Genomic DNA, 27,892 nt, shown 5'->3' with positions numbered 1-27,892 from the left:
GAAAAGGACAATATTTGATATGGTCAAATATATGCCCCCAATTTTAACCAACATTTAAATAGTGTCATATAAAAATCAAATAAATGCATAAATCATTAATTCATGACGTCATTTCTACATTATGACCTGAAAAATGCATAATACCACATATATTCCTTTCTTCTGGAAAATCATTTGGCAAGAAAAGTTGAAATTTATGTTAATACGTCATAGTCATACGTCATAGGAATACACAGGTCAAGTTGGAAATTTGTCCTGGTCTGATGATTTTTGACAGCTAGAATCACGCACTTTGAACTTAAAAAAAACCTAGAAATTTGCAGTTTCTGCTCTCTAACTTTTGAAGGGATTATATAAAGTTGAAATTGCATGTTCAGGTATTTTACATGCAAATACAGGTCAAGTTCAGATTTGGTCCAGGTTCAATGAATTTTTGACATAATTGTGCACCTTAAATTAAAAAAAAAAGTTATTTTCAGTTTCAGTACTCTAACTTTTGAAGGAATGTATACATAAAGTTGAAATTGCATGTACAAGTATTTTTGTAAAAAATTCAAGTTGGACTTTGGTCCAGATCCGATGATTTTTGACACAGAAATGTGCCTTGAACTGAGGAAAAAATAAGAAATCTTCTGTGTAAACAAATGTAAACTAAAAGTGGCATTTGAAATTTTGGCTGTGAATATTCAAACAATTCAGATTGGTTGGCTTTCACATACATGTTACAGACCCTGAAAAGTGCTACTACACCAGTTTAATGGTTCAGTTTGGTTTTCGCTTTGTGAATGGTACGGTTTGTTTTGTGAACCAGGGGTGTGCAATTACAAAATTTGGCCACTAGCCCAGGGGCTAGTGGGAGTACTAAAGTTACTAGCCCAAGATTCAAAGTTACTAGCCAGACTATTTCGGACATGTCAACATTTCATTTTATAAAAAAAACCTAAATTTTATGTACATAATTTTTTCTCCTGTATGATACTAGTATATAGTTATTAATATATGAAATATTTATTACTTGCATGTTTTTTGTGGTTGACTAGTTCAAAAATATTCAACTTCATTGATCTCTCAAATTTTAGTTACAAAATTGGTTTGGGTACTGTTTATATATACATGTAATAAAACCCAAACATAACATTGTGAATGTGAACAGACTCAATAAAATCACTGCAACTATATAATCTATGTGTGCATGCATTTTATCCTGTTTAATTTCCATGTACGAAATACAACTATGCAATTAATTACGTAATGGTAAATTTTAAATAAAAATAATGGAAAATGCACAAATGATAATATGCAAAATATGAATATTTTTTTAATTCACCAAGCAGGTCACTTTAAAATGTGTTCATGAAAATAGTTAGTGCAGAAATTTATAATATTTCTGTAATGCATCTCTCTCTCTCTCTCTCTCTTAAAAAAAATTATATTAAAAAAGCCAATGAATACATATTAAAGGAAAAGGAATCATTTTACAGTGATGTCACGTGAAACAGCTGCACAGGTAACTACGGAAACCATGTGCAGTGAGGCGTGACTATCTCGTCTAGCCACTGGTCACGTCAACACACACTGTCAGTAAAACTTCAAAGTGTGAAACTTACAGCAGAGTGTTTTTTCTCCGAAGAATGTAGCACGAGAAAAAAATGCTTAAGAAATTTTTAATCTATCATGACTTAAAAGGAGCAGATATTATGCCTCTGTGATAACAATGACGATACACTTTTCCTACTAGGACACTGCAAATTTATCGGCATATTTTGCCAACTCTGGTTATGATTAACTAGCCCGACGGGCTACCACAGTTAATGTTTTAGCTAGCCCGACCTCTAAAATCGGTAGCCCCGGGCGTCGGGCGATGGTAATTGCACACCCCTGTGAACGTTACAGTTCATTTTCTGAACAGTACGGTTTGTTTCTTGCAGGAACATTACGGTTTATTTCTTGCTTGTTACAGTTCGCTTCTAGCACAGTGTGCTTTGCTAAAAATAGCTGCACACTTTGTGAACTTTATTAATGAGGTATGCGTGGCCTGAATGCTTTGATTTTTTGGGGATATATTTTTGTTTAATTTTTGCCCAATTGACTTCAGCGAGGTGGTAATTATGACAAGCTTTTATCTTCTTTATTGTATTATCTCAATTTAATTAAAATTAGATCTTCCATCTATTGTCATGTTTTTGATGCGTCGCGTAAAACGTATGCACATTGAAAACCGGGGACCATGGGGGAGTTTTAATTTTGATTAGTTTGGTATTATTCCTACTGTTTGACTATAATCTGATGTATTTTTAGGTCACCTGAGTCACTCAGGTGACCTATTGCAATTGGTCTTCGTCCGTCGTCGTGCGTTGTGCGTCGTGCGTCTGTGCGTCGTGCGTTAACAATTTTACATTTTTAACTTCTTCTTGAAAACTACCAGGCCAATCGTTACCATTTTTGGTGTGAAGCATCTCTATGGTAAGAAGAATCTAAATTGTGAAATTTATGGCTCTACCACCCCTGGGGTGCCACGGGCGGGGCCAAATATGCAAAAAAAGCCAAATTTTCAAAAATCTTCTTCTCTACTTCCACACATGTGAGGAAAAAACTGAATGCATGGTTATAATGTCCATGAGGCCCTCTACCAAAATTGTGAAATTCATGACCCCTGGGTCAGGGATTCAGGCTCTAGGGTGGGGCCAATATGGCCAAATAGTAAAAATGTATTAAATCTTAGAAAATCTTCTTCTCTACTACCATATATATTTGTTAAAAACTAAATGCATGATTATGATGTCCATGAAGCCCTCTTCCTAAATTGTGAAATTCATGACCCCTGGGTCAGGGATTCAGGCTCTAGGGAGGGGCCAATATGGCCAAATAGTAAAAATGTATTAAATCTTAGAAAATCTTCTTCTCTACTACCATATATATTTGTTAAAAACTAAATGCATGATTATGATGTCCATGAAGCCCTCTTCCTAAATTGTAAAATTTATGACCCCTGGGTCAGGGATTCAGGCTCTAGGGAGGGGCCAATATGGCCAAATAGTAAAAATGTATTAAATCTTAGAAAATCTTCTTCTCTTCTATCATATATATTTGTTAAAACCTAAATGCATTATAATGATGTCCATGAAGCCCTCATCCTAAATTGTGAAATTCATGACCCCTGGGTCAGGGGTTCAGGCTCTAGGGTGGAGCCAATATGGCCAAATAGTAAAAATGTATTAAATCTTAGAAAATCTTCTTCTCTACTATCATATATATTTGTTAAAACCTAAATGCATGATAATGATGTCCATGAAGCCCTCATCCTAAATTGTGAAATTCATGACCCCTCGGTCAGGGGTTCAGGCTCTGGGATGGGGCCGTCAGGCCAAATAGTAAAAATGTATTAAATCTTAGAAAATCTTCTTCTCTACTCCCATATATATTTGTTAAAAACTAAATGCATGATAATGATGTCCATGAGGCTCTCTACTAAAATTGTGAAATTCATGACCCCTGGGTAAGGTGTTCATGCTCTGGGGTGGGGCCAATATGGCCATATAGTAAAAATGATTTAAATCTTAAAAAATCTTCTTCTCTACTCCAACACATGTGGGCAAAAAACTGAATACATGGTTATGATATCCACAATCTCCTTTACTTAAATTGTGAAATTCATGGCCCCTGGGTCAGGGGTTCAGGACATGGGGGGGGGGTGCAATATGGCAATAAAGTGTTAATGCATATAATGTTTAAAAATCTTCCTCTCTATTCTCACACATCTGTATTAAAAAAAAACGACTAATAATTATGTTTACCAGGAAGTCCTCTACTGAAATTTTAATTTTCATGTCCCCTGGGGTATGGGTTTTGACTCTAGGGCAGGGCCAAAATGGATGTATAGATGTTAATGCATATAACGTTAAAAAATTATCTTCTTTACTCCCACACACCTGAAAGGAAAACTGAATTCATTATTTTGTAGACCAGATCTTTTAGTTTTTCACCAAAATTATAGGTTTCACAGTTTGAATTAAATGTGGTTGTCATTACAAATTTATAATTTTTCTACTCCAGTATGAAACCAAATTAATTAGATGCATATATGAGACTCCATGACAAGTTTGTGTATTGGATATATGCTACTCAGGTGACCGTTAAGGCCAATTGGCCTCTTGTTAAAAATTTAGCGCGATTGTTTTTAGCTTCTAATTTTGGCCTGTTGATAATTTTAACAAGCATCTTTCTATTTCTATACTAGTATTGAAGGCATTAAATATTTCTAATTCAATTAAAATCGCTTAGAAAAATCAGTCCGATTTTATTCCGATATTTCTTTAGTTTCCTTGATCAATGTCTTATTTTCGGCCATTTGTTATTTTGACCTGCATCTTTCTTTTTCTTTATTCATAATTCTTATGATAATTCTTTATTGCATATTGTGACCAATCAAATTCTGCTGGTGAAAAGACAATTTAAAAATGCATGCAAAAATAATAAAATAAAATGAAATCAACTGTATTTAAATTATTCAACACTGATTTTTAGGTCACCAGAGTCACCAAAACTGAATGCATGGTTAATCTAAATTGTGAAATTCATGACTCTACCACCTTCAGGTCGCCTAGTTGGGGCCAAATATGCAAAAAAAGCCAAATTTTCAAAAATCTTCTCTACTCCAACACATGTGAGGAAAAAACTGGTTGCATGGTTAAGATGTCCACGAAGCCCTCTACCAAAATTGTGAAATTCATGGCACCTGGGTCAGGGGTTCAGGAGTCTTCTACCTAAATTGTGAAATTCATTACCCCTGGAATAGGGGTTTAGGCCGTAGGGCGGGATCAATGTAGCCATATAGTGAAAATGCATTAAATCTTAGAAAATCTTCCTCTTTACTCCCACACATGTGGGGAAAAAACTGAATGCATAGTTATGATGTCCATGAAGTCTTCTACCTAAATTGTGAAATTCATTACCCCTGGACTAGGGATTTAGGCCGTAGGGCGGGGTCAATGTAGCCATATAGTGAAAATGCATTAAATCTTAGAAAATCTTCCTCTTTACTCCCACACATGTGGGGAAAAAACTGAATGCATAGTTATGATGTCCATGAAGTCTTCTACCTAAATTGTGAAATTCATTACCCCTGGACAAGGGGTTTAGGCCGTAGGGCGGGGTCAATGTAGCCATATAGTGAAAATGTATTAAATATTAGAAAATCTTCCTCTTTACTCCAACATATGTGGGGAAAAAACTGAATGCATGGTTATGATGTCCACGAACTCCTCTACCTAATTTGTGATATTCTTGGCCCCTCGGTCAGGGGTTAAGGCTATAGTGGGGGGCAATATGGCCATATAGTGTTAATGCACACAATGTTTAAAAATCTTCTTCTCTACTCTCACACATCTGTAAGAAAGACTGACTTCATAATTATGTTAACCAGGAAGTCTTCTACTAAAATGGTAAATTTCATGTCCCCTGGAGTATGGGTTTTGACTCTAGGGCGGGTCTAAAATGGATGTATAGTGATAATGTATATAATGTTTAAATATTATCTTCTTTACTCCCACACACCTGTAGGAAAAACTGAATTCATGATTTTGTAGACCAGGAAGCCTACTACCAAAATTATAAGTTTCATGTCCCCACAAGGTAGGATTTCTGACTCTAGGGCAGGGCCAAAATAGTCATGTAGTGTTAATGCATTAAATAAGTAATGTTTAAAAAAATCGCCTTCTTTACTTCTGCTGATACACGTACTGAGTAAAAACTGACTGCATATAAAGAAAGAAAATAAAACCATCTATCAAAATTTTGAAATCATGTCTCCGAAGGTAGGGATTTGTATCTAGGGTGGGGCCAAACACTCATATAGTGTAAAGGGTAGGGGTTCTTAATGCAGGGTGTGGCCAAAAGGGTCATTAAGTGTTTAAAATGTTTAAAGTGTTTGATGTTTAAAAAGCATCTACCGAACGGAATAAAAACTGACTGAATGTTTAGAAAAAAACATTAAGCTGTCACCCAAAGGCTCAAGTGAGTTTTTCTAATCAAGTTTTGTCTGTTGTCTGTCAGCGTTGTTGTCGTTGTTATTATCATTGTCGTCGTAGTAAACTTTTCACATTTTTATCTTCTTATAAAGAACTAATGTGCTGATTTCAACCAAACTTGGCAGAAAGCATCATAGGGTGAAGGGGAGTTAGTTCAAATGAAGGGCCATGCCCTCTTTAAAGCATCCTTGGATAGTGTATTGATTCAAGTTTTATTCCAATCATGGTTCCAGGGGGTAGGGTTGGCCACCATGGAGGAATGAAGTTTTACACAGAATATATATATATATATATATATATATATATATATATATATATATATACAGACCCTGAAACGTACTACTACACCACACGCTCGCTGCACGCTCGCTACCCGCTCGCTAAACGGTTCACACGAAACGCTGAACGGTTTACACGAAACGCTGCACGCTTTGCCCGAAACGCTAAACGATTTACACGAAACGCTGAACGGTTTACACGAAACGATTCTCGCACGAAACGATTTGCTCGCTTTCCACACGCTTTGGACACGCTTTTATTCTGATCGATTCGGGTCCTCTCGGATTTTTACCCTGACTCTGTTAGTAAGAATTAATTTTAAGAAAACACGAAATAATAGAAATACTGATTTTAGAAACATATATGTACAGAAGTATTGAATTTATTAATTAAATTAATTTGGTACTTATATTTAAAGCAAAAAAATTTTTATTCACAGAATTCGCCAAAAATATTACTTCTATAAATATATTTATAGCTCAAAAGAAATATCCATGATTCTTATTAGTGTCGTATATAATAAAAATTCCAGAGAAAAAAGTTACCGTAACACAATATGCAATACCAAAAATAAAATCCGTATGATTACAAACTGAAATCGGTTTTTCAGTATTCGGCGGGATTTGTTTTTTCTTCTCACGTTAATATTTTTATTGGTTTCAGAGAATACGATGTAAAAATACTAACTGTAAATAAACTTGTAATTATTTACATTGATAATTTTGAAAGTTATGTAAAATGAAATTAGTCACATAAGTTAGAAAATGCTATAAAACAACCGATTATTTTTTTATGTCGAATCATTCGCGTAAATAAATGTTCCGTACATAATATCACAGAAAAAAATCAATGGATTAAACAATAAAGAAAGTTGTCATTACTATTTCGCATTTCGGAAAGAACAAAAAATAAAAAATGATTTAGATTTTTGTCTCAATATTCGTATACATAACCGGCGCCCCGCATAACGGCGTACAATATATCTATCATGATTTATTTGAATTAAGTCCCATTATAATTAATTGCGTGTGTACATTTTAGGAAAATTTCAGTGTGTTAATTACTTGTAGTTTTCCGTTATCAGTGTTTAAATAATTAGAATAATAACTTGTAGAACTATTTTTAATCGGGATTCAGAAGAATTTACTTCCCGCATTTCATAGAAATGAACAGTATATTTTCTTTCTATGTTTACATTTAATTTTGTTCAAATTAATGTTAAATAATCTATCATTGAAATTGTGTGCATCATCAAATACTGATTCCGACTACCTTGAAGTCATTAAATTTCTATTGGCTATTGACAAAAAAAGAGACGCGTGACTATCCAATGAAAACGAATACACAGAGTTTGATTGACAGGTTCAGCCAGGTGCAGGTCTACCCGATGTCCGAGAATATGTGTATTGGTTGTATACAGCCGAATAGTCTCAGTCTTCTTTTAATACGCGTACTTTTCTTTTGTTTGTTAAAAATTAATTCAATTTTGTAAAAAGATAAGTATATCATTTCTTATACATGTAGATTTTTTTCACGAGAATATCTCAAAGGAGTTTTGCCAATCACAAACAGTTTAGAGAATTGTTTAACACGAGCGCTTATTTGAAACAATTAAATTGTCAGAGAGTTCCGAATGAAATTTGATGAACGTTTCACACGGTTCTCGCACGCTTTGCCCGAAACGATTTACACGCTTTGCCCGAAACGCTGCACGCTTTGCCCGAAACGCTAAACGGTTTACACGAAACGCTTCACGATTCACACGAAACGCTAAACGGTTTACACGAAACGCTAAACGGTTTACACGAAACGTTTCTCGCACGAAAGTCGCACGCTTTTTTGGTGTAGTAGTACGTTTCAGGGTCTGTATATATATATATATATATATATATATATATATATATATATATATTGTTTTCCTCTATTGATTGTTCCTCTAAATCCTCAAGACTGATAAATTTTTGTCCCCCGCCGCAACGCGGTGCGGGGACATAAAAATGCCGGGCGTCCGTCCGTCCGTGTGTCCATGTGTCCGTGTGTCAGTGGGTCCATGCGTCCGTGCGTTCGTCCGTCACACTTTTTTGTAAGCGCTCTCATGCCTACAAATTTTGACAGATTTTCATTAAATTTATACCAAATGTTTATACCACTAATACCTTGGTCAAGTTCGAAAATCAGCATTGGTCGATACTTTTTGTTGGAGTTATGGGACTTTGACCACAATAATGACCTCGTTTTATCCAAAATTTGACCTTGAAAGCGCTCTCATGCCTACAAATTTTGACGGATTTTCATTAAATTTATACCAAATGTTTATACCACTAATACATTGGTCAAGTTCGAAAATCAGCATTGGTCGATACTTTTTGTTGGAGTTATGGGACTTTGACCACAATAATGACCTCGTTTTATCCAAAAATTGACCTTGAAAGCGCTCTCATGCCTACAAATTTTGACGGATTTTCATAAAATTTATACCAAATGTTTATACCACTAATACCTTGGTCAAGTTCGAAAATCAGCATTGGTCGATACTTTTTGTTGGAGTTATGGGACTTTGACTACAATAATGAATCCGTTTTATCCAAAAATTGACCTTGAAAGCGCTCTCATGCCTACAAATTTTGACGGATTTTCATAAAATTTATACCAAATGTTTATATCACTAATACCTTGGTCAAGTTCGAAAATCAGCATTGGTCGATACTTTTTGTTGGAGTTATGGGACTTTGACTACAATAATGAATCCGTTTTATCCAAAAATTGACCTTGAAAGCGCTCTCATGCCTACAAATTTTGACGGATTTTCATAAAATTTATACCAAATGTTTATATCACTAATACCTTGGTCAAGTTCCTAAATAGCCTTGGTCAATAGACTTGATACTAGTATACTGCTTGACCGGCGGGGGACCCAGGAATTCTATTCTTGTTAACAGAGCATTCATTGTTTTTTATTATTCTCAGGTTTAGAACCTCCAATTGAAGTAAAGATAGAAATTGAATCCATCTTGGATATTGCAAAGAAAGGAAAGGTAAATATTATAATTATACATTTTTAGTTTACTAAGCCAAGACAATGTCGGTGGCTAATAATATACCCTTGGCAACAGTGTCAGTGTTGGTGTCGGCGTCCAGACCTGGGTAAAGTTTTTGGATCAGGTTCTGTATCTAAGTTAATGCTTGTCCTGTCTTCACCAAACTTGCATGGATGGTGCATCTTGGCATATACTTACAGATTTAACAGACTTGCATGCTGAATCTGGGCTATAAATTTCTGATGCTGGAGAAGGTTAAGGTTTTAAGCTCACCTGAGATGAAGTAGGCTATTCTGATCCCATTTTGTTAGTCGTCCATCTGTCTGTCTGTCCGTCCATCCTGTCTGTAAATTTTTCACATTTTGAACTTCTTCTCTAAAACTACTTGGCCAAATTTCAACCAAATTTTGCACAAAGTATCCTTTTGGAAAGATGAATATAAATTTCAGAAATGAGAGGCCAGTTTTAATTCAATTTAGGCAGAGAAAAACTGGAAACTGTAAAAAAAGGGGGGTGCATTTTAAAAAATCTTCACAAGAACTACTAAATCAATGTAATTTAGCATAAGTCATCCTTATTGAAATGAAAATATAAATCGTAAAAATAAAGGCTAATTTGTTTCCAAATTTGAGCTAGCTATGAAAATAATAATAAAAGGAGTGGGGGGAAGGGTCAATCAGTTTATAAGTTCAGGTTTGCTATTACATAACTCAAAAATAAGGCTCTTAGTTTGAAGCAGCCATTTTTAAGGCATGTTAAAAGGGTCATTCTGACAAAGATAAATTTGTTTGTTGTGCAACAGGTCACCTGCAAAATTAATTTTTAAAGCAATATGAGCTGCATTTTCAAGTTGAATTTTTTTTTCTTCACGAAAATGTTATTATACCCCCCCCCCCCCTCCAAAGGAGAGGGGGTATACTGTTTTACCCTTGTGTGTCTGTCTGTCTGTCCGATTTTCAAAATCTTCTTCTCAAGAACCAAATGCAAGAAAAGCTGAAACTTATGTGGAGGCATCCTCAGGTAATGTAAATTCAAAGTTGTGAAAACCATGACCTCCAGGGGGAAAGGATAGGACCACAATGGGAGTCAAATTTTTATTTTGGAATATATAGAATTTTTTTTTTTTAAATCTTCTCAAAAACTAATTAACCAGAAAAGCTGAAACTTGCATGAAGGCATCCTCAGGTAGTGTAGGTTTTATTTTCTTCAAATCATTATCCCCATGGGTAGGGAGGGGCCACAAATAGGGGTTTGGGTTGGATATTCAGGAATAAATAAAATAAAATCTTTAAAAAATCTTCTTCTTGTAAACTGAAACAACAAAAGGGGTTTGATGTATAACAAAGTAATATGTTTTTTTGAAGGTCTTTTTTGAAAAGATATATGTACTCTATTGATACCATGAAGTTGATTTGATCAGTGTTTAATTTTGTTTTCTTTGCCTAGGTTGACGTTATCGTTAATTCAACCAACAAGAAGTTAAGTTTAAAAGACGGATTTGTGTCTTCACTTATTCTGAAAGAAGGAGGTATTGGGATTCAAAAAGAATGTGATGATGAAGGTTCCATCAATGAAGGAGACATTTTGGTCAGCAACGCTGGAAAACTACATTGCAAAAAGATAATTCATTGTGTCTTAATATACTGGATTTCAACAGGAAACCTTTCTCTTAAGGTAAGATTATCAATGAAAATTATCATGTTTGATTTTGATTTGAATTGAGAGCAGTTTTGGACTATTACTTTAAGCTGCAATAATGTAGAACAGTAGAACTCTCCTTCTTTTTATCTGATGTTTTTTTGGAGGGCTACAATTCTAAGATCTCTGTATTATTAGTATACTGGTAGTTGTTGCTGTATTTGGTTCAGGAAGATAGACTTTTTTCAGATGAATTGAATTTTTAGTTCACCTGAATCACTAAGCCATTAATATTATTAAAGGTTTTGGTTTGAAGCATCTCTATGTTAAGAGGAATCTATATTGTGAATTTTTTTTTACCTTACCACCCCCAGAGCCTAATGGGCAAGGCCAAATATTAAAAAAGGCAAACTTTTTCAAAAATCTTCTTCTCCACTTCCACAAATGTGGGAAAAAGACAAAATGCATGGCTATAATGTCCATGAAGCCCTCTCCCAAAATTATGAATCTCATGGCCCCTGGGTCAGTGGTTCAGGCCCTAGAGTGGGGTGAATATGACTAATTGGTGAAAATGTATGTAATCTTAAAAAATCTTTTTCTTTATTCCATTATATATATCACAGAAAAACTGAAAGCTAAATTATGAGCTCAATGAAGCCCTGAACCTTAATTGTAAAATACATAGGTCAGGGGTTCAGGCCTAAGGACGGGCCAATATGACCATCAAGTGAAATTGATTAAATCTTAGAAAATCTTGTCTACTACTCCCATATATACATGTGTACTTTAAAAACTAAATGCATGATAATGAAATGATGTCCATGAAGTCCATTACCTAAATTGTGAAATTCATGGCCCAAGCTAGCTGTGTCAGGGTTATGAACCAATATGGCTATATTGTGCAGATGTACTAAATCCAAATAAATCTTCTTCTCTACTCCCATATATATTTAAGAAAAACTAAACACCTGGTGTCACTGAATACTTCTACTTAAGTTATGAAATTCATGGCCCTTGGGTCAACAGTTCAGGCCCAAGGACAGGGCCAACTTGGTCATATACTGTTACAGTAAATGTCTTTAATTCCATGTGTCTAAATTTTCACGGTTTGCTGAGTTGTTACCTTTCACAGTTGTTTTGATGGAGAATTAATTTTTTCATATAACTTATTTCTTATAAAGCCTAAAAAAAAAAGTTGTGTGTTTCGGGTAACCCGACCTAACCTACAAAAATGGCCCGATCCTACCATTTTTAGATGCCTGATTTTATCCGACTGTGAATTTTATCTTATTTCCAATAAAAAATACGTTTTTAAATATGAAACAAACAAACATTCATAGGATTCAGGCCAAAAAAATAGATAAAATAAAAAAAAATCCCCACCTACCTAACCTAATTTTTTCATCAGTGTTACCCTAAACACACTATTTTTTTTTTTTTAGGCCTAACAATAGCCCATTAAGCTATTGTTCGTAGGAAAAAAAATTGTTTTTCGCGAATAAACACGAAACTTTCGCAAATTAACGCAAAACGGTCGTGATATAACGCGTAACTTTCGCAAATTAACGCGAAACCATTATATAAATATTGTCATTTCATACAAGAACCCTTTTGAAGAAAAACAATTGAAAACAAATACTTATTATTCATTTTAATTATAATATCCATGTTATGTTGATTTATAAAGACAAACTTATCTTTTTACATATAGATATTAAAAATCTGATAAAACTTCATAACATTTTCAGATGTTATATGTTCCAAGTAGATAATAAGTTTGAGCATCATTTTATCATTTTTCATTTGTTCGCTGACCCTGTGTTCGAACAGGCAGTCATTGATTATCTTTTTCTTATAAAATTAATATAAATTCAACTGTTGGAAACCTTTGAAATCTTAGTACTGATTTTCAAATGACATTTGTGATAAATTCAGAGGATGAATTTAAATTCACTGCTTGACTTATCTTTCTGATATTAAAGTAGACGTTATTTTATGTCACAGCGATATAACATAAATTATAGCATTTTGAACAATGATATCCTTTCAATTATAAAATGATACTTAATAAAACTTTTAATTCGAATTAAAATTGTTATAATTAAAATATGTTGATGCTTCATTTTCTATAATACAGTGCCCATTAGAATGTGATAAGCGTGATACATTATGTCCTTTGAAAATCAGTACTAAGATATTAAAAATTTCCGACGTTTGAATTTTTATTAATTTGTATAAAGTTAAATCTGATTCATTTACATCATTATGTAATAAAATTATTTTGTTTTATTCAAAATTAATGTTTTTAGTCATTGTTCTTCATAGGGGTTCTTGTGTGAAATGACAATATTTATTTCGCGTATTCGTGAAAGTTCCTCTTTAATTCATGAAAGTTTTGTATTTATTCACGAAAGTAACGCATTATATCGTGAAAGTTTTGCATTTTTTTGCAAAAGTTTCGCGCTTATTAGTGAAAGGTTCATGTTTATTCGCAAAATTAGTGTGTTATTTGCGAAAGTTTCGCATTTATTTGCTTAAGTAACGTGTTTATTCCAAAAAGTTTTGCATTATATCGCAAAAGTAACGCATTTATTCGCAAAGGTTTCACGTTTATTCGCAAAATTAAACTGTTTATTTGCGAAAATTTCATGTTTATTCATATCTTATGGATAGTAAACATTTATAAATATTATTTTTCATTATTTTGTCACTTTGCCTGTATTAAATATTGAACAAACCATGACAACAGGCATTATTAATAGTTATTACTAGATAATTAAAACCTCTTACAGTAAAACTCGTTTAGTACAAATATGGATATAGTGAATTCTCGGATATAGCAAATTGCAATTGGTCTTCGTCTGTCGTCGTGCGTTGTGCGTCGTGCGTCGTGCGTTAACAATTTTACATTTTTAACTTCTTCTTGAAAACTACCAGGCCAATCGTTACCATTTTTGGTGTGAAGCATCTCTATGGTAAGAAGAATCTAAATTGTGAAATTTATGGCTCTACCACCCCTGGGGTGCCACGGGCGGGGCCAAATATGCAAAAAAAGCCAAATTTTCAAAAATCTTCTTCTCTACTTCCACACAAGTGAGGAAAAAACTGAATGCATGGTTATGATGTCCATGAGGCCCTCTACCAAAATTGTGAAATTTATGGCCCCTGGGTCTGGGGTTCTGGTTCTAGGGTGGGGCCAATATGGCCATATAGTAAAAATGTATTAAATCTTAGAAAATCTTCTTCTCTACTCCCATATATATTTGTTAAAAACTAAATGCATGGTTATGATGTCCATGAAGCCCTCTACCTAAATTGTGAAATTCATGACCCCTGGGTCAGGGGTTCAGGCTCTAGGGTGGGGCCAATATGGCCAAATAGTAAAAATGTATTAAATCTTAGAAAATCTTCTTCTCTACTATCATATATATTTGTTAAAAACTAAATGCATGATAATGATGTCCATGAAGCCCTCAACCTAAATTGTGAAATTCATGACCCCTGGGTCAAGGGTTCAGGCTTTAGGGTGGGGCCAATATGGCCATATAGTAAAAATGTATTAAATCTTAGAAAATCTTCTTCTCTACTCCCATATATATTTGTTAAAAACTAAATGCATGGTTATGATGTCCATGAAGCCCTCTACCTTAATTGTTAAATTCACGACCCCTGGGTCAGGGGTTCAGGCTCTAGGGTGGGGCCAATATGGCCAAATAGTAAAAATGTATTAAATCTTAAAAAATCTTCTTCTCTACTCCCATATATATTTGTTAAAAACTAAATGCATGGTTATGATGTCCATGAGGGCCTCTACCTAAATTGTGAAATTCATGACCCCTGGCTTAGGTGTTCAGGCTCTAGGTTGGGGCCAATATGGCCATATAGTAAAAATGTTTTAAATCTTAAAAAATCATCTCCTTTACTCCCACACATGTGAGCAAAAAACTGAATACATGGTTATGATGTCCATGAGGGCCTCTACTAAAATTGTGAAATTCATGACCCCTTTGTTAGGTGTTCAGGCTCTAGGGTGGTGCCAATATGGCCATATAGTAAAAATGTTTTAAATCTTAAAAAATCTTCTTCTCTACTCCCACACATGTGGGCAAAAAACTGAATACATGGTTATGATATCCACAATCTCCTTTACCTAAATTGTGAAATTCATGGCCCCTGGGTCAGGGGTTCAGGACATGGGGGGGGGAGCAATATGGCAATATAGTGTTAATGCATATAATGTTTAAAAATCTTCTTCTCTATTCTCACACATCTGTATAAAAAAAAAACTGACTATTAATTTGTTTACCGGGAAGTCCTCTACTGAAATTTTAATTTTCATGTCCCCTCAAGGATGGGTTTTGACTCTAGGGCAGGGCCAAAATGGATGCATAGATGCTAATGCATATAACGTTAAACAATTATCTTCTTTACTCCAACACAGCTGAAAGGGAAACTGAATTCATGATTTTGTAGACCAGATCTTTTAGTTTTTCACCAAAATTATACGTTTCACAGTTCTTTTTGAAATGTGGTCGTCATTACAAATTTATAATTTTTCTACTCCGGTATGAAACCTAATTAATTAGATGCATATATGAGACTCCATGACAAGTTTGTGTATGGAATATATGCTACTCAGGTGACCGTTAAGGCCAATTGGTCTCTTGTTTTTAGTTCCTGTTAAAATTCTTAACAAATCTTTGCAAAATTTTGAAAGAAAACATGTTTATAGTGAATTTGTTATTATTACGAATTCGTTAAACAGATATAATGAACTACAGTTATAAAGTAGTAAATCCATTGGTCCCTAGAGCTTTGCTATAACCGAGTTTTACTGTACATATATCCTACAGAGTTTTTGTTAGCTCATAATTGTTGATAAAAAAAGAGAGGAACTCATATGTGATGCTTTAGAAAAATATATGCAGAGATAGAGTTAATTCCCTGGAATTATTATCAGTGAATAAAGCTCACATAATGTACTAGTTAGTCGTCATTCAGTTAAAAGATATCAATATTAACCTTTGTAAGACAGGGGTAATTGGGAAACAGAACCCTTAAGTCTCTAACCTTGCCTTACTCAACCCTTCACAACTTGAAAACACAGACACACAAATCACTACTCTGTGCAGTACTCAGAGGTGGAGAAAGCAATCACCCCTGAAAAAAAAATGCGGTGAATATGGAGCATATACTCCCTAGCTAGGGCCAAAACAGCCAGTTACTGTAAATTCCTAATTAAAAACGAGGAATTAATATCCTCGTAAAATTGCGAGAAGCATCCCTCGCGGATTTTAAAACCTCGCAATTATTTTCTGAGAGTTGATAACTATAGGAAATATATAGATAAATGTTCAGCGTACATAATTTTATATACTCGCAATTTGATACAAATTAAAGGGATCGCGAAATTTATAAGTACTCGCATAATATAAGGAATTTACAGTATGCTATTACAATGGCCCTGCAAAAGCTGGCAGTTATTTCAACAAGGAATTAGGGAGAGAAGTGAACGAAAGCACGATCCTATGCCACAAAAAACTTTTTAAAGCAGTCTCAGTATAAATAAACTGAGCGTTTAACTGCATTCCCCCTGTAGACAACCATTAAAACTTGGACAAAATGATGATCTTGTCATAGCATATGTTCGGAGACACAGGGTTGCTGGGGAAGTTCTTAATGCCCAAATTGTCATGACCGGGGCCAAGGGGATCACGATGTTCAAAGATAATATGCACACTGCCAAAAGACAATCAGGACACGAATGACATTACCAAAGAATGGGCGCAGTTTCTGCTGAAAAGAATGGGTTTCTAGAGGAGAATAGGTAAAAAAGGAATTACTGGTAAACACTTTCCTGAAGATAATGAGGATATCAAAAACGCATTTTGGAAGAGAATTCCTGACAACAACAAAATACAAGATTCTGTACAATAGACTATATAAGCTTGATAAGATTGGTTATTTCTATAAACTGTGCAGGTGTCATCTAGAAGTCATATGTTTTGAACATTGCCATCCTCCATGGTGTCAAAGCATGTTGGTTTTAAAATCGGATATTAAAAAACCTTTCCATGAATAGGAATTAAACTTCATGTATCAATGAAATTTTAAATGTTGGTGCATAAATTAATCTGTTAGCTATGACTTTTATGAAAAATTTATGATAGACAGCCATATTGTCGATGTATTTCTTGATTGACCCTTGTATATGCCAAAAAAAGGAATATTCATTCCTGTCGCTAGTATCGCAGTACAGATAGCTAGGTGTCAAGGACCTTAGACTTACAAATCAATGCCAAATTCAAATCCCTTGTAAAATCACAATTTCAGAGTTTCTATGCAAAAAAAAAAAATCAGCATTAGAAAATGGTGGCTGCATGTAGAAAGTATCAATATTGATCTTTAATTACCAAGAATTAAGCCCATTCATGCTAAATGGCTTGTTTATTTAATGGAGCATTTAGCTGATCATGCCTTCATCGTCAGTGCTTTGAAAAGGTTGGAATCCAATAGACCAATCCACACTTTACAAAAGATATGTCCTTTGGCGGCCATTTTTGGGGAAAAACCCATATATTTCTCACAGTAGCCTTTGTAGTTTAGAGGGTTGTAACTTCGTCATTTGACATTAGAAATCGGTTTCCTCTGTGAATTTTGATTGCCCCAAGTTGGGGCAATTCTCACATCGAAGCAATAAATTAAATTCTAAGAGGTTTCTTCACAGGACACCCAAATATTTGGTTGCATAAAGAAGGGAAAAGTTGTTTTCTCCCTTTTGACCTTTGGGTTGACCCTGCAAAGGGGAACAACTTTTGCAAAGTGTGGATTGGACTATTGTCACAAATTGTACAACAATATCAATGATTTGGTTGTTGTTTTCTGTTGCAAGAATAAAATTACGGTACATCGTTTTCCTTTATTTATTTTTTTAGCTCACCTGAGCTGAAAGCTCAAGTGAGCTATTCTGATCACATTTTGTCCGTCGTCCGTCTGTCCGTCCGTCCGTTCATCTGTCCGTCTGTCTGTCTGTCCGTCTGTAAACTTTTTACATTTTGAACTTCTTCTCTAAAACTGCTTATCCAATTTCAACCAAATTTGGCACAAAGCATCCTTATGTGAGGGCGAATATAAATTGCAAAAATAAAAGTCCGATCTGTATTCAAAGCGGAGAAAACCTTGAAACTGTAGAAAAAGGGGGGTGCATTTTTAAAAATCTTCTTCTCAAGAACTACTGATTCAAATTCAACGTAGATTAGCATAAATTATCCTTATGGGAAGGAAAATATAAATTGCAAAAATTAAGTGCTAATTCTGTTTCAAATCTGAGTTATTCAAAAATAATAATAAAGGAAATGCATGTTTCAATCAGTTTATTAGCTTCGGGTTCGGCATCCGGTAATCCGGCATCCGGTAAAATGGGTAGGCAAGACTTGGTCTGGGCAAAACAAAGATTGGCAGTTATTAATCTGCCAATCTCATTAAAATTTCAGGATATTTGATGGACTAGTATATTTGTATTCACTGTAAATATTGCTGCAAAATAATGCGTATTTGGAATTGACGATTGTTGATCTGCCTTGGCTTTTATTTTGCCACGGCCCGGGTTTGCATACCCATTTTACCTAGACTCGTATTCCATACTTCTAAAACGAGGTTCTTTGTTTAAAGCAGCCATGACATTATACGAAAAAGGGTCGATCTGACTATGATGAATTTGCTTGTTGTGCAACAGTTCGCGTATGAAGGGAAATTTTTGAAACATGCAAAATATATTGTTGCCGATTTTATGAAGTAAATTGAGGCTAAATATTTCAATGCGTTGACAGTTTTCACACATGACGTTGGTGTTAGCTTGTTCCGATTTTCGTTTTGTTTTCATTATTTCTGCTTGTAACCTGGGAACTAATCTCTGTATTATTTCGTGATTTTTACATATCAAATCAAACAGAGACTTTGGTAAATCAAACAGTTAACTGTTTACCTGCGCAAATTAAGCAAAATCTGATGTATCAAAAAATAATGAAATTCATCCTATCGGTAATTCGATCGGCATTATCTTTTGCGTAATGGTAGATTAATGCAATAGGTTTTGTTGCGATGCTCGGCATTTTCTCGAGTTTATTCAGTTTAAATAAAGTTTGACATTGCTGACGGAAATATGTAGGTATATACATGTATATATATGATTCATTTCGAAAAAATAAATTGTGTTCTTTATTTGTTATAGTGAATGTTTCTTGTGTTTAATTGTTTTCAATTTTTATTTACTAACCATATTTGAGTGTTAAGCTTCAAATTATAAGCAAGATACAGAGATTTGCTCACAATTCTATGTTTGTACACAGATCTTAAAAACTAAAGATTAAAAAAGTAAAAAATTTGTCAATATTTATTAAGAAAATTTTCAAAGTCTGTTCGTTCAGAAACCAACTTTAACATCTTATTGTATTGTAAACTTAACATTTTTTCGTCATTTTTACTCCTACTGTACATGTGATCCGTCACTGTGTTTGTGTACATTTGTATAAACTGATTTTGAACTTCAAATACCAGTGAACGGGTCTTGAGTGAATAAAAGAATATAAAATCTTAGGCCATTCTTTTTTTCCATTTTAAATGTTGAATAGGAAATACCAAGTTAAAAATCATAAGCTGAATGTAATAAACTCATGTGAACAAATTATGAATCAAACCTAGGCGAACTGTGAGCTCTGTATCTTGCTTATAATTCTACAATTGACGCTGAAATTTTGGTTGAACATTAGAAAATCTCTATGAATTGGAGTATGTTGAATACTTGTACAAACAAAATAAAAGAATGATACTGTGAAATCATTAGATTTCGTGGTGGCTTATTTTTCGTGGAATTCGTGGGTACCTCTCATCCACGAAATAACATCCTTCACGAATTGATGAATTAGGGTAATAAAGTCATATTCCCTTTTGTAGATATATATGAATACACGAAATTAAGCCCCACGAACCTGTAAAATTTAAGTCATCCACGAAAATTGGCCCCCACGAAATTTAATGATTCCACAGTATTCTGTATATATCTACTCTCTGGGGCCCTCTCTTTATACAATAAATAATGTGAAATCTACATCAATTTTGATAGTTTTTCAGACACGAGTAAATAAAAACGACATCTTTAAAACAGTTTCCATAGTTCTGACACATTTCTGTTGCGCCCCGGGATTAATGTAATTATAATTATAAAGTAATTATCGCTATTCCTAAGAATATCACAGTGGAAAATTATCCTGGTTTGTACGCGAAGTAAATAACAGTCATTTAATTATAATGGAGAAGACAAATAAAATTTTTGAATGTTTTTAATTTGAGGAATTGAGCACATTGAGGTATAATTTTCTTCTTCACATCTATACATGTAGGGTTTTTAAAATAAAAAACAATAACTATTACTTTTTTTTAATACAATAACTAGTAAGTACTGAGTAGTTGATGAAAAAAATGTACCTATATGCTCTCATATATTTTGATCGCTTTACAAAGTGGGGGGGGGGGGGGGGCAGAACGAAAATATAGGGATTTGGAAGTTAACAACTTAACAGTATACCTCTACCAAATGTTTAGTTTTATATCTTGCGTAGAAATTTCTTATTCTGGTAAAAAATATTATTTCATGAAGGTACAATGTCAAAGAGTACATGTTTACAAAAAAAAGTGTAAAATTCGAATACTTTACAATATTTATTTTTTGTTTTTCTACCGAGAGACCATATGGCACAATATCTTTTGAACGCCCATTGTTGCTCAGGTGAGCGATGTGGCCCCATGGGCCTCTTGTTTACAATGACCAATTCATATTGTTTACAATTCATAATCCAACACATATTCCCATTAGCTGGTAATTTTCCTGTTTTCTATTCCTTTATGATTGAGAACTTGAAATTTTAGTTTTAAAAATCTAAATTGTTGATTTTTTTTTCATTCAGCAAAATGTTTGCACAAAAATATTGTTACTAATACAACGAAGTCGTGAATTGCGGGTCACATCAGGTGTGTAAAGCATTACGAATAAAGAGTGCGAGAACCGTGTGAAATGTTTTATTAGAGTTCATTCCAAACCTTTAACTCGTAGAGAACAATGTACATTGTGTTATCTTTTACTCAAAATTGTATTCTTTTTAAACAAAAAAATTAAGTCAGTTTTCAAATGGAGACTGCCGATAAAGTCATGAATACGATGTTTCCATATCGGTACAATTGTGGAATGCATAATACATCAACATGCTTTACACAGTTATAACAAAATATGAATCAACCATAAATGACGCTGTGATGTTGTAATAAGCATGCATTTTTTACACGATAAGATTGTGTACAAATACCACACGGAACATCGGACATCGGCTAACTGGCTGAACCTGTCAATCAAATTTTGACTATTTGACTTCATTGGATGGTGATGCGCCTCTTTAATGTAAACAGCAAAATGAAACAAATATTGACTTTAAAGCAGTCGGAATCAGTATCTAATGGTATTATTTGAATGATATAAAATCCAGCGATTTGAAAAAGAGTAAAAAATGTACCGTTCATGCACATACATGTAATATGAAATGCGAGAGAAGAAAATTGATTGAAATCCCGTTGAAAAAAATCAAGGATTAGAAATTTCATTATTTGACTCTTGTTAACTTGATTTACGGAAAATAACAATGAGATGTTTAAACACAATAATTACAATAAACGTGTACAAGCATCTTAACCACGAAATCCGTATGCATGGTACTTAGAAAAAATAGTTAGTTGCAAATACGCCGTTATACAAATGTTTAAAAATTTGGTCCGAAACACTCTGTATGTATAATGAAATTAGGTACCGTAATGTCGCGTGTATAACACGCACTTTTTTTCAGCCAAAATTTGATCAAAAGTGGGGGGTGCGTGTTATACATAGGACCAAAATTGTACCCCATTTTTTCAAGCCGTGATTCTTGATACCACGGGAGTAGTGACTGCCGATATAACGTGTTATGCAAATTGAATGAGTGTATACTAAATTTACTGCATCAGAAATACCTTATTCTTAATTTTTTTTCCCCATGTATTGAAATATTTATCCTCTCTTAACACAATTTCTTGCATCAAACAAGTTTAAATATCGCCAGTGTATTCGCCATTACGTAAGCAGCCACCTGTTGACTCGGCGCGTGGTCAATGTTTGTTTAACAATTTCCGGTGTCAGAAGCATGCACCTTTCTCGTGTCGGACTTCACATGGTGTTTTCAAGTGCATGTAGATAAGCAATTATTCTGATTTTATTAAACTTAATTACTTTGTGTCCCGTTATGCAGTTAAACGTTATTGCTTTACATAGACACTGCTAAAATTACATCGATCATTTGTACGACTTGATAATGACGATATACGACATACGTACGTTTCTTCACAATGTTTATTTAAACAACAATCATAGGGTTTGACTATAATTAATCAATTAAATAATTTCTGGTTTATGTCTGCAAACATTATTACTTTTAAGCACTAAGCTCGGTTGCCGTTCTTCTCTACGTATGATGATCTTCTACTTCTCCGATGTTGTAAGAAACTCTTTACGAAGTGTCAAATGATATTTGATACCGCCCATGTAAATCGTACCGTCCTTTTTAATTAAAAGTGTAAGAACTTTGACTCTAATATCGCTTAGGCCATGTTCCGATCACGAAATTACAGTAATTACGCTTGGGTTAAAAAATCATCATTAAACATCGATAGTTATTTGGGAAAATGGCGGCCGTCGATTTTCATCGTCTGTGCTATGTTCCGATCTCAAAATTAAAGAAATTGCGCATGGATTATAAAATTAACATGAAACATCGATAGTTTGGGGGAAAATGGCGGCCGTTGATTTTACCATTTTTTTGGGTGCGTGTTATACATAGGACCTGCTGTTTTTTCGCCATTTTTTGGTCAACTTTGGGGGTGCGTATTATACACGAGTGCGTATTATACACGAGACATTACGGTATACGAAAAATTGATCAAATTGAATAGGGCTATACAATTACCAGATTACCCAAATTCAAGTTATGCACAGTCACAATATCTAAGAAATCAATTATTAAAACGACCTACTCAGTATTTTTCGACGAAATACATGTACGTGACTTAAGAACTGCAAACTTTACTCTATAAATTAGATTTTTTTTTTCTGAATCACGTTATTACAAGAGCGCCGCGGGGAAAAAAATAACATCATACAATGGCAAATGACGTAAAGCTGCTAAAACGTCACAATCAGCGTAAGGGGGAAAAGTTAAAATAACTCGCTTTAAAATTAAGAAAAAAAAATATTGCTTGACTTTATGCATCAATTGTTAATTCTTTATTGTTTATTATATAAGATCAAAAATAGTGAGACTTTTTGAAAATTTATCTACCGAGCTCATCCCGGAAAATCCCGAGCTCTCAGGCTCAATTGTACATCGGATACCTTAAAGTCATTGTTGCTCAGATGAGCCATGTGGCCCCATGGGTCTTTTGTTTCTGTATGTTATAAGACTTTATTCAATATATCCAAACAAGCTAACATGCAAATATAAATAAATATAAATATTTAGTGATTTACAAGCGATCGGTGCTGTCAGTTGCTTCCTGACATTCATTCTTTTATCCAGCCTTCGGCATATCGGAGTATCAAGTAGCATTATTTCCTGGCTATTATGCTCGTGATCGCCCTTCAAAAAAAGCTAAAAACCTACCTGGAAGTGACGTCACATACCGTATAAATAGTGCTTCCATTGTGATAAACACTCATATTTTTTCTGGCGACATCGGGACATGAGCCCTTGTCGGTTATATGGTTATTGCAGTGTTAATAAATTTTCTAAGACGTGGTCTTAGTTGCAAGGTTTGTAAAGCCTTTGAAAACGAATTAAATCTACCAATGACGAAGTCTTGGTTTGAAAGGATTGATAATCCGTGCATTTCGTTTTACACATGGTTCATGTGGTTTTACAACTCAAGTTGTACAATACACGTTGTGTATTTGTTGAATGCACGATAGAACACGCTGTGTTCAGAATTTTGTCGAGAATATATTTTACCGCAAGTTTTACAGTACACGTTGTGTATTGGTTGATATTAAGTTTATAAAACACGTTGTGTTCAGAACTTGGACTATATAAAAGATTTTACACCGCAAGTTTAATAATATACACGCTGTGTATATATTAAATAGTACAGTACAATTAGAACACGCTGTGTTCAGATTTTTCTTATGGTTTTATTGATCTCAATATCAGGGATATAAATGAGACAAGAGATGGAATTTCTCTTAACTGCTGACTGATACTGGAGATAATTGGTTTACGACCCACAATTTACAAAATGTAATGCTCATAGTAAAATGACCAAAGGTCTGAAGTTTGAACAAAATAACATTCAGATTAATAATACAACTGTACTAAATCATGTAGGTGAAAGAAGATGTCAATTTAGAACATCGGAACAGGCTGATGCAATACATTACATGAAATTAATGTTGGTTTATTGATCATGACAAAAAAGAAGTATTTAAGGCATCAGTTTGCACATGGTTGAAATAAGTACAGCTGATGATATCAGTAATATTATTTGGTGTCATTGAAGACCAAACAAGAAATTTCACTAATGAACAGGAATTTATTTTGCTTCTCAGAGCAATACATAGGCTGTGAAATGTTTTAATTCTGGGATGAGAAGCTTACGTATATGTATGTTTTCTATAACACATAATATATGGTGTTTTCAAGTTATTGTCACAGAAAAGATGATTGTCTACATTACATTTATTTATATTACATGGTACAGTCGAAGTTGTGCATGTTGTGAAGTTTGGAAGAAAGAAGCTTAAAATCTTGGAGAATCATGAATTTTTTGAAAGACGAACTGATTCATAAAATATTAGAGAATTAAATTGATCACTGTTTGTAATGGGTGCAAAAGACAATCCATGCAGTGTTTTGAATTGTATCAATTGTTTGTGCAGTTTTATTCAGATATAAAGTTTGAGTTAAGAGTTATAAAATTTGACTGAAGTGACAGTGAATGTTGAAAACAGGAGTACCAGTATTGATTAAAAAATTTGAATGAAAGCCATATATACAGTGTATATATGTCTAAGTTAGTAATAGAGAGAAATCAAACAAACATTAGGATACTTGACTTGAAAAGTACTTTTAAAATAAGTACATGTACCGGTAATTAATGTACATGTATTCAGTCAAATAATTAATATGGTTTTACTATTTAATTGTTTTTTGCATCCATAAGTATTACAAAAGTCATAAACCTGCACATCATTATATGATTAATGAGGATGATATGAGGAACAAAGAACCAAACATTTATTGACTTAGATGATTTGATTTCAGACACCATACATGAATTTATTTTAAGCTAATTTAAATGAAGACTTCATGGAAACTAAGGCTTGATAAGTATTGTTATGACACTTATGATATAAAGAAATGAAGTTGTTTGATACATTGCTGAAATCCTGAGATATAATACCAAAAGAAAAGGTTCAGAGTGAAAGAGGATCAATGTGGTCAGAATGAAAATCCAGAAATAATACAATGTTCACTATAACCCTATTTGTTATAAAATAAACATTAAAACTTATTACCAAAGTATGGTACATGCTCAATTAGATTGAAATGAAAGAGTACAGTATATATTAAAGAAAGAGACTATATGTGACCATCTTTTATTTCTATCTTAAGAATTTGGTGAATTAAACTTTTACCATATGTCAAGCAATTTTATACCAAGACAAATTGTCAATGGAGATCAGTTGTTTTACAACCTTCCTCTTTAAGGAAAAATCCAGTGATAAGGATTAATTATAAATGTAAAAATACATTTGTAATAGAATATTGCAATGGAAGAGATATAATTGAATGGTAAATTGGCAATATACAGTTATAAGTTATTGAATAGAGTATTGAATATACGATATGAAACATGAGATTATATGTTTGATTATATATTTAGAGACACTGAAATTTGATTTTTTGAGATTCTCTTTATACAAGATGGGTTACATGAGTAATTTGGAATTACGATACACTAACTAGCACCATGTTTACAATGTTCATATTGAGAAAAAGCAAAGAACAAACTGATTTTCATACATTTATTATATATACTTACCATATATGTATTAGTTGATGCATTGGAATGGTTTCCAGTATATGTGAATAATTAATGATTATCTCTTCAGAACTTATCATCAGAACTGAAGTCTTCATGAAAAGACAAATGTTGCATGTATTTACTTGCTAATGGTGTTTAGTATTTATGATATTACAAATTTAAAACAGATTTTAGAACGTTTCTGGTACATATTATTCAGAATTTGAATCAGAATAGATTAGAAAATATTAACTTTACAGATATATGTGTTAAGACATTGTGTGAACACAAGGCTATGTAGTAGCTGCAACAGAAAATTAAAATGATGTGAAAAACTTTTAAATATTAAAGATGATTGAATTTCTTTTGCAAAAGATTGAGAAAGTTCTTTTTCTGTATTTTCTAATTGTGTCATATTGATTGAATATATGAATTAACAGGATTTATACTTTCGTTTACTTCATTTAATATGAAATTTGATTATAATAAGTTATTTCAAGATAGTGATTGTGTTTAATCATATCACTCGATCAAAGGACAAAGATATTATAGTACAATATTTACTATTGAAGAAATGTTTACTCATATTTAGCTGCTGGCATATATGTAAATAATGTTACAATAGATATAACATATCTGATCATTCATAAATTCCAAGAACGATTACAGGGAACACATTTGTTCCTGTTTTATTTTTTGTCTCTTTGCCAGTGGGTGTATTAATGAAGACTAGGCGAATTACAATGCCCTACATTGTCTCTCTATAAACAAAGCTTAAATTTGTCTGGGCAAGTTTTAATTGGGACAAAAATGTTTACAATCTAAGAAAATAACATGGGGCAAAAATAGTCCTGTTTACAGTTCCCAATTGTTGGTCTTATTGTGATTACATGAATATAGATATATTGACGACCAAAAAATGACATTACAAAGAACTTAATATTAGATTTCATGTCTTGTCATAAATTGTTAATACACAAAAAATTAATGTCATACAATGTTCCCACTTTATAGGGAAAAGTTATATATACTCCATGAATATACATGTATATGTAAATAATAGATTGTTTATAATGATACATATATTAGATTTATGGAAAATGAAATATGAATTCCATATTCTTTAAGAGAAAACAGTTCCTAGCTAGAGGTTAAAATGTTAACATAGGTCATTTATATTAACCTATTTCATATTGAAGATATAATTATCAAATTTAGAAAAGATTGCAAGTTTTGAAATCAGTTTTCTTAAAACTAATTAATTCATGCAGAGTTTGGTTGTACAGTGTATTAATATATCAAAATGGATGTGTTATGAAAGATTAGCATTTTGATTTTTGTATAAATACCACATACCAGGAAAGTCATAGATATTGATTTAAGAATTTTCAAAGGAAGGAACGTTGATGTTCAAAGACATCAGACAAGATTATACCTGACATCCTTCTGTACACAATTGAATACTATTGCTTTTACTGATAATATCTAAGTTTCAAAGAAAACTTAACTGATCCTAATATATAGCTATATGAGCTAGACAAAATAGGACATACATGTATATATATATAAATATGATTTTTAGTTTATAAAAGAATGATTGACATATAAGTAATTAATGAAGAGTAAATATTTTTCTGATCAGAGGGTCATTGTACCTTAGTTATGTTGCAAAACTTAATCATGCATAAATATTATAATGGTACTTTAATATATTCAAGGAAGAAAACATTTGTTTTCTACATTACATTGGAAGCTAGAAGA

The 27,892-nt window shown here is 33.2% G+C and overlaps 1 protein-coding gene across 5 annotated transcripts in view; it reads left to right on the top strand.

Annotated features, from left to right (window-relative positions):
- LOC105320498 (uncharacterized) overlaps nt 1-27,892 on the top strand; it is a 140,373-nt gene that overhangs the window by 11,830 nt on the left and 100,651 nt on the right. For all 5 annotated transcript variants that reach the window (XM_066079298.1, XM_066079299.1, XM_066079297.1 and 2 more), the window contains exons 5-6: nt 9,273-9,340; nt 10,790-11,017. In XM_066079298.1, coding sequence (XP_065935370.1) covers nt 9,273-9,340; nt 10,790-11,017 — 296 coding nt within the window. The remainder of the gene's footprint in view (nt 1-9,272; nt 9,341-10,789; nt 11,018-27,892) is intronic.

Source organism: Magallana gigas, chromosome 3, assembly GCF_963853765.1.
Source record: "Magallana gigas chromosome 3, xbMagGiga1.1, whole genome shotgun sequence".
Taxonomy (NCBI): domain Eukaryota; kingdom Metazoa; phylum Mollusca; class Bivalvia; order Ostreida; family Ostreidae; genus Magallana; species Magallana gigas.
The sequence above is the reverse complement of the archived record's forward strand: the minus strand, read 5'-3'. Positions and strand labels throughout refer to the sequence as shown.